The sequence below is a fragment of the Odontomachus brunneus genome, unplaced genomic scaffold (genome assembly GCF_010583005.1).
Source record: "Odontomachus brunneus isolate Ranch 3 - 2012 unplaced genomic scaffold, Obru_v1 Obru_scaffold_014, whole genome shotgun sequence".
Lineage (NCBI taxonomy): Eukaryota > Metazoa > Arthropoda > Insecta > Hymenoptera > Formicidae > Odontomachus > Odontomachus brunneus.
Genome location: NW_022639464.1, coordinates 533,284 through 541,794, shown reverse-complemented (window position 1 = coordinate 541,794; position 8,511 = coordinate 533,284). Strand labels below are relative to the sequence as shown.

Below are 8,511 nucleotides of genomic sequence, written 5' to 3'. Positions count from 1 at the left end.
CTCTCTCTCTCTCTCTCTCTCTCTCTCTCTCTCTCTCAACCGCCTCTTTCCTTTCTCGTGTTCCCAGGTAACCGACTCGAAGGACCTGCAGGTGCCCTTCAGCACGGCGGCGTCGCTGGGCTACGGCTTGCATCACATGCTGCACCTGCCGCCGCAATTCCTGCACCCGCTCGACCATAGACTGCCCTTCGGCGGGTTCCGGCCTCTGGTGCCGTCCGCGTTCGCGCCCCCCAGCAAGTGCCTCAAGGTCGAGACCGGGAACGGCGCGGTGCCGGGGAACGGCGGCCTGCCCAGCATCGGCTCGCTTACGAGCATGTCGAACATGTTCTCGCCCACGTCTCTACCCGGAGCTGGCGGGGGTGCGGTAGTGTCTGTTTCCGGCGCTGCGGCCGCCGCAGCCGCCGCCGCCGCCGCCGCCGCGGCCAGCCAAGACGGGGGCCCACAGAGCCCGGCTGGCTCCGCAAGCCGATCGCCCACCGGTACTGGTGGCACCGGCTCGGGACCGAATCGTGGCGCAACCCCCGACGAAGAGGACCGCGACGCCAACGCTACACCCGGGTCCGAGAATACCGAGCGGTCCACCCCGGAGGAGGGACGACCCTACAGACGTGAGTACGATACAGTCTGATTGCATGACGTCTTTGCTTTCTTTACATTGCGCCACGTCACGCGGACGGCTTCGAGAGCGGTCTGATCCAGCAACTTGAGACCTCTCAGCCTGCCAAGGGCTCTGCTGAAGCAGAGAGAGGTTAAGGGAAAAGTGTATTCTCGATATTATATACAGAAAAGATGTAAACTAGAAAATATTTTTTCCTTCTGTGTATAGTAGAAAAAGATATAAAGATAGGGTAAGACAATAACTATTACCATTTTAAATATCTCTATTGTTTCAAACGGATCTATTTCACATATGGGAGAATATTGCTTACAGAAGTTTTATGGTTTCGACGGGGACAATGATCCTTTTATGAGAGTGCGGGAATGTAGAAGATTTCAAGGCACCTAAAATCTTTGTTAATGGAATCATTGATTTTTTCAACGTAAATAAATTCCTTTGATCATTCCGCGTATAAAAGCACCATCGAAAACTTTACGGAATATTTCATATCTTGTACTGGAAGGTACAAAATGCGAAACATCTCGGAAAATATTCCGCTTTCGATCATTTCATTCCAGTACTTTTATGTGCAACATATATGAACAAAGCAATTTATGTATGTTAGAGAAAAACTATAATTCCATTCAATTTAAGGTGATCTTAAAATCTCTTTACTCACAAAAGAATTATTGTCGCTACATTATGTCTCTTTCTAAACCATGAAACTTTTGTAGGTACTATTTTTTCTATTTTTTAAAATTGTTTTTTCTATTTTTTTATATTGTTTGAAATAGCAGAGATGCTATGAAATATTCAAGATGATAATAGTTATGCCTTGCTCTCTAAATTTCTTGGATGTGTATTTGTTTCGCGTGTTGCTAAATTCGAGGGAGGAATAGGAGAAACTGTTTTCAGAAATATATTCTTTTTATTTCGGAAAAAATATATTGTGACCACATTGGTGTACTCAAACGTGGTTATTCTTGTTTTCGCACAAAATTATATTCCAAAGAATAAGTATAATTTATAATTAATGCATCTCCTTGGCTGGTTAGACAAAAAAATATTTGTAGGCCAAAAATACTTTCGACAAAAGAGTTAATAAAGTTATAAAAAGGTCATTTTTTACGCGTTTTTTATGTGTGAGTCGCTGAATCTAAATCTAAGGCCAAAATTTCAAAATTCAAAATGGCAGAACAAATATTTAAAAAATCATTCGATTCGTATAAAGGTGTGTATTGTGAGTTTCTCAAGGCCGCTGTTTAATTGAAAATTAAAATTTTTCTTTGGAAAAATGGCGAATCCAATATGGCGGTGAAAAGTTGAAAATAATCAAAATCCTTCAGAATTATTTTTTATGCAAATTGAATAATATTTTGAATTTTTTTGCCCATTTTATTGAATTTTGAATTTATTTTGAATTCATGAATTTTTATTTTGAATTTGAAATTAGTGATTTTAAAAACCTTTAAATCCAATTTTTATGCAAATCGAACGATTTTTAAAATTTTCGATCTGTCGTATTTGATTCGGCACTTTGCATTTTGAAATTTTGATCTGAGATTTGGATTCAGCCATCTCAAAATTATAAAAATACATATATTTCGTTGTTAATTATCAATTTCTCTGCTAAGTATTCTTTTTCGAATACGGATATTTGCGTCATTGACACTCAAGGAGTTAAGTAGAAAGGAATTTTGTTCATAGAAGTTGTCTTTTGAATTTAAAGATATTTTGGACGCGCCCGCGCGACGTATGTACAATCGCGGACAGAAAATTTGTTTGTTTTTTTATTTGTAAGTTCAGGAACGTATCCATTTTGTCCAGTGGCAGAACTCTGCTAGTGGAAAACAGATTCTCCTATTGAACAAGACGAATATGTTCCTGAATTCACAAAGAAACGACAGATAACCTTTCTGTCCGCGATTGTGCATATTTGTGAAAACTGATGTTCCACATAGATTTTCAATATTGAAATGTGTTTGATGAATGTTACCGCGATCTCATGTTATCACAAAATTGCTACACGTACAGAATTGAGATAATCATCGACTATCAGTCGATTTTGATCAAATACGAGGATCAGTACTGTCCGCCCTCGGAGTTGCTCCGCAGCCACGTAAGTCTATTAATGTTTAACGAGCGAACGAGCGAGCGAGCGAGCGAATGAGCGACTGATGATCAACGCAGTGAGTCATTATTGCTTCAATAGAACTTGGCTCGTACTCGAATGTTCGATTCAATAAATAACCTATAGGAGAGACCGGGGGACTATATGATTCCGAAGGCATGTTGTTCATGTGCTTTTTTTAGTATTTATTTTGAGAGGAATAATTGATAAAATCGTGAAAAATATGGCCCTTTTAGAACATAAATATTTTTTCCTAAGTTTTGTTAAAATCGGAGTAATATTATAGTTAAGAAATAGAAAACACTAATTTGGTAATAGCAAAGTAAATTTTCGAGCCTCCCAAAATTTTGTATTAATATTCTCTATCGTGATTGGATAAAATTAAGCAATGTGTTATTAGATAGAATAAAATTTATTGCAAGTATATGATATACTGTTTTTGATAATAAATGTAATTTTTATTCATAAAATTATTAAAATTGGCCTATAATTAAGAGCCGGCAGGAAGACTGTGAGGACTTTTCGCGAAAATCCTGCACGGAAAAAAAGGTTTGGTTGAATTAACCAAATAATTGGTCGAATATGAACGATCCAAAAATTCCGATTGAAATAACCCTAATTCTGTTTAAGTTAACAAGATTTTTAGTTGACTTAAACAGAATTTGGGTTACTTCAATCAGAATTTCTGGGTCGTTTATATTCGACCAGATATTTGGTTAATTCAACCAAACCTTTTTTTCCGTGTGGAACTATTAATTAGGATACATATTTTATATGTAGCCGTCTTATCCTATACTGCTGGGTAACTGAATCAAGACAAGATGCCTATGTTGTTGCATGTTCGTATTTTGGTTATTACAAAATAAAATATAACAGAGTCGTGGTGGATATTAATACATAAAAAGTTGCTTCTATCATATTTATACAGTGAGATAACAACAATTAATTGCCTGAGAAGTTGTAACTTCGATATTCGCTAAATATAAGGTATTTAGCGTCGGTCTCCCCTACGATTCACGGTCATGGTAACATCTGTAACCACACGCATTGATCATCTTCGTTCATTGCGCGACGTTCACTTGAGCAATTTCGCCATTAATCTTCACTCACAATCTTCGGCGTTGTTCGCCAAATTAATAACATCGTTAATACATTAACGAGACATCAAGGAACATTCTCAGAGAACCCCTTCTCCGTGAGATTTTCCGCAAATCGTCCCGATCGCAGCAATCTTAACAAAAACCCCGCCGCGTTGATTTTGGAGCGTTCCGTATGATAAACAAACTCAGCTGCGTGATTTTCGAACCGCGTCTCAAGAAGATAAGCGAGAAATACACAAAGAGTGGAAGAGAGGAAGAGAGAGAGAAAGAAAGAGAGAGAGAGAGAGAGAGACTTAGCGTATATTGTTCGAGAGCGCGTATCGCCGCGGATCTTTCGCGACGCGAGAGCGCGCTCGGGGGTGGACACCCCGTATATTTTTTTACGATGACCCCGCCGCGCGGGCGAGTCGAGGCCGACAAAACGGCAAGAGAGCGCAGCCCGCCGAGATTTGTATGCTTAATCTACCTAAGTCGTTTATTTGAGCCCCAGGCGACGTAACAGCTGTGCCACGGGGGCAGGTTCCGAAAGCGCACGGAGGGCTCGTCCTCTCCGCCGCGCGTTTGTTTATTTTTCGCCGCTGTCTTAATTACCGAAAGATAGAGCCATCCATTTTTCCCTCGGCGGCGTCGCCGTCGCCGCTTTTTCCGCCTGCTCCTCCTAACGCGCGCGCCTTCTTTCGCGACGAGAAATCGCAGGCGAAAAATGCCGCTAATGAGATTCCGCTTAATTCGCGGTGCGCCGTCGAGAGATGACGCGTGAGCGATTAGTAATCCACGTAAGGGCACATTTATTACGTCACGCGAGATTTGTATACTTTTCATTCCTCCCCCTTATTCCCGTTGCTCCCACTCACATAGAATGAGAAAAAATAGTTTATAATCGTATTGCGAGTTACAATTATTAGTTACTATCCTTTTCCGAAGTACAAATAATTTTCAGACATAAATTGATTACTTTGTCTTACAAGTTTAATTAGCAAAAGTTAATTAATGAAAAGTTAGTACGAGCAAAAGTTGTGTTTCTATAAAAAGTTGTGTTTCTATAAAATGTTTCAATATTAGAATTTCACAAATTAACACAAAATTAAATTATTTTTATAGAACATAATATTTTTGGTTGGACGATTTTTTTGCATAGAGAACACGCCTAACGTCCGATGGCCTTCATTTTTCTCTCCCTGATATTATAGAGCGTCACACAAACTAATAGACTCACCATTCCCTCATGGTATGATGTAATTGTCGAATGACCCCTAAAATCGTAGGAAGCAGCGATGAACGTCGCTTTTTCGCCGAGAATAGTTTGGATCTGTCGATCTATAAGTAGAGTATTTATTGCATTTCGCGATGCGAGTGCGTTAAATTTTACAAGCGATCTCGCGAGAAATCATACTGCCGGCCTCCCCGTGCAAATTAACTGCCGACAAGAAAAGCGCACGATGGTCGGTCTGCCCCGTTTCTCTCTCTTTCTCGACTAATTTTCGTTTAATTGCGAGAGAAAAAGAGATCGGAGGCTCACGACGGAAGGTCTCCTCTCCCTTCGCGCGTCACTTTCTCCTCTGTTTCTCTCTCTCTCTCTCTCTCTCTCTCTCTTATTCCCGCGAAGCGTCGATATGGAAATAACAATATACCCTTTGACGGCGCCGCGTTGATTCCACGCGACGTTAGCACACCATTAATTAGACGACATCAACTTTGTGACGACGCGCACAACACGCTGCATCGCGCAACGGGAAACAATCGCTGCGTAAAATTACTCGCACGTTCCCCGGAGAAGAGCCGTTTTTGATTACGGGAATTGTTATTACGCGCGTGTCCTCTTCCTGTGTGAAGACTGTCCCTTCTTTGTTCACGAAAATCAAAGGGGGCTTTCTTATAGATTTCGCAGAGATGCCGATGACGCGCGCGTCGCTCACAACGGCTTTCGCGACGTTTATTCTATAAATTACTACTACTGCTACTAAATTAATATCTACTGCGTACGCAGAGAACAAAAAAGGGAAAGAGCGAAAATGAATGTTCCTTCTCGGTAATGACAGGTAGGAGGAAAATAGTGTAAGGGTTAAAATAGCAGAAATAAGGTAAGCAATGAGACGTAGATTGTGATCCTCTGATCCTCTGCATTTTCCTTCTATACGTGATTCTTTGTTAATTCAAATTCAGATTTCTTAGTAAAAATATATGTGATTTGCGTAAACATTCGTCCAGTTACAGTCTAGTAGGAGTTGCATTCTCATTAATTGTAAAAATACCGCATAAGAACTGGGCAAGAACTTGATAGAGTTTTATTCAGTGGAGTTTACAATATGTGAACGGATTCATTCCAAATTTCTTGGAGTGAAATTTCGGAAAGTAGGATGACGGCCGAGTCATTTGAATTATTTATTGCTTTTACAGAGTGGATTCTCAGCTCCGAATTCATTTGCGAATATTTTCACTCGAAATTGAAGAGTAAATCTGACGTATTCCACCGTTAGGGAAACATATTCACTCCAATCGATTGAAACGTTCGCTCATATGGAATCCACTCTGATCTTGAAACGTTCACTCATGCGATCTCGAGTGACAGTGTTTTCATTGTCGCCACGAGTGAAAATACTGTCACTTTTCGCTCGAAATAATTTAGAGAGCAAAACAGTAATATTAATTTAGTTTTATAATAATTACACTTCTACCAGGGTTTCTACTGAAACCTGTTTTAAGTAAAAGGAGCAGAAGGAAACTTTTGTGCGCGCCCTGTTATTTCAAAGTGCGGGTCCGATTTGTCGCAACTCTTCGTCGCTAATACACGACCCAGAGTGTCGGGAATATTATTAACGTATTGTTCCACGTCTCGTGTGTTGGCGGCGTGTTATGCGAATTAGCCGCGGGCGCGCGCGTCTATTTTATACTGCGCGGAGCGGTATTTTCATTATACACTTGCGCCCTTTTTGACCGGCTTCGTGGAGGGTGCGTATAGACGCGCGGTTGACATACGCTCGCTCTCGTGCTTCACCGGTATTTATGGCAAATAACCATACGCGGCCGTATCCTGCAATTTGCATTGCGTTTATTTGACTCTAATGGCGCGGCAAAAATACCGAGTTAATATTGACTCGCGTCTGTAACGCGTGTGTTTGGCCGTGCCCGCAAGTTTCTATAATCGACTATCGCCGTTTCAATAGCGATTATCGCTCTTGAATTTTATTGTCAGCCTGGAAAATCCATCCGATTTGCTGCTGTCGCGAGGTCTCGGCCGCGTATCCCCGCTTTCGTCCTCGCATAGAAAATATTTTAGGTTCTAATCGGGATCCAGCCCGATTCCCCACAATAAGCACAGGTTCCAGATGGAAAATCTATGCAAGTTCTGGTTAGAAGTCTATTAATGTTTTAAATATGCGAATTTAAGTGGAAAAGACAGATTTTATTTGATCATCTCCAATGTTTCCACAAAAAATTTTCTGGTTTACATTTTAAACTAAAATTGAGCAAGATATATGAAACATTTTGAGTATTTACTTGTTATAAGTATATATGCACATATACTTGTAAAGAGTAATTATTCAAAGCGTTTGCGAATAAAATCGTTATGAAAAAATTGTAATAGAAGGCGAGTTAAGAAAATCAAAAATATATACAAATATTCGACAAATTCTCCTGACTTACAAACGTGTGAAATCACCAAATTATGCTCAGGTATACAAATATATTCTATATTACATATATTCTATATTACATAAAATGTAAACATATTATTTTATGTTTTAACAATGGAACAATGTAAGCAAGAGAAAACATTTATATCGTCTTTATTGCATCAATGAAACTGATGCAGAAAACACTTTAAAGAGCTCGAGTTTTCTTGATATTTCTGTTCCGATTCTAGACAAACTGAGAAGCTTGTTTGGGACAAAAATAATATTCCCAATTGATATCATATATAATCTATTTTGGGACACAGTTGGGCATTCTGTTTGTAATCTAACCTTGGGAAAATGTTTAGGAATATTTGCATTTGGAAAAATATTAAGAAGCTTCTATGCAGGTTACGGTATCGTTTATCAGGAAATTATCACAAAGCAGTCGTTGTGTGACAAAGAAACAAAAGAATCAAACGCATCAGTCTGTGCCGTTAATGCTCAATGTTTATAACTTTTTGATGACGATTCATGATGACAGTATCAAATTTCCCAATCGTGATTGTTCGTAAAGTTTTCGTAAAGCTTTCAACGTATCATCATCAACATCTGAAGAGAATACTCCGAATGGACGGCGCGCACGCTCGCGCCGTTGCTGCGAAGCACAAAACGCGCGAATCGACTCTAATCACCGCCGTTAACAGAAAATAGCCGGGTGACTTTTGATCACGAATCGCGAAATAAAATCGCCCCGCGAATCCGTTCGTAATCAGTTCGCCGATGCAGAGAGAATATCGGCGCGTACAAGTAATACGCGCATTGTATTGCCCGTGCTCTCGTATCACTCCCGCGAACAGCCAGTATGTACAGCCGTTGCGTCGGGGATACGCGATGTTTGGCTCGTAGCCGGGGGTGGAGTGTGCAATCGTACCGTTTGGCAGCCTGTTTGAATGTTTTGCGACGAGTTTATTCGAGTTATCAATTTCCTGGCAAATATCTGCATTTCCGTGCTCCCTCGTTCTCCCCACACCCCCGCCCCTCTCTCGCCGTGCCTTCCACCCTCTT

General features: G+C 40.5%; 1 protein-coding gene across 13 annotated transcripts in view; it reads left to right on the top strand.

Annotated features, from left to right (window-relative positions):
* LOC116841207 (E3 ubiquitin-protein ligase Rnf220-like) overlaps positions 1 to 8,511 on the top strand; it is a 362,999-nt gene that overhangs the window by 12,869 nt on the left and 341,619 nt on the right. For all 13 annotated transcript variants that reach the window (XM_032808877.1, XM_032808876.1, XM_032808878.1 and 10 more), the window contains one exon: positions 68 to 608. In XM_032808877.1, the coding sequence (XP_032664768.1) occupies positions 68 to 608 (541 nt within the window). The remainder of the gene's footprint in view (positions 1 to 67; positions 609 to 8,511) is intronic.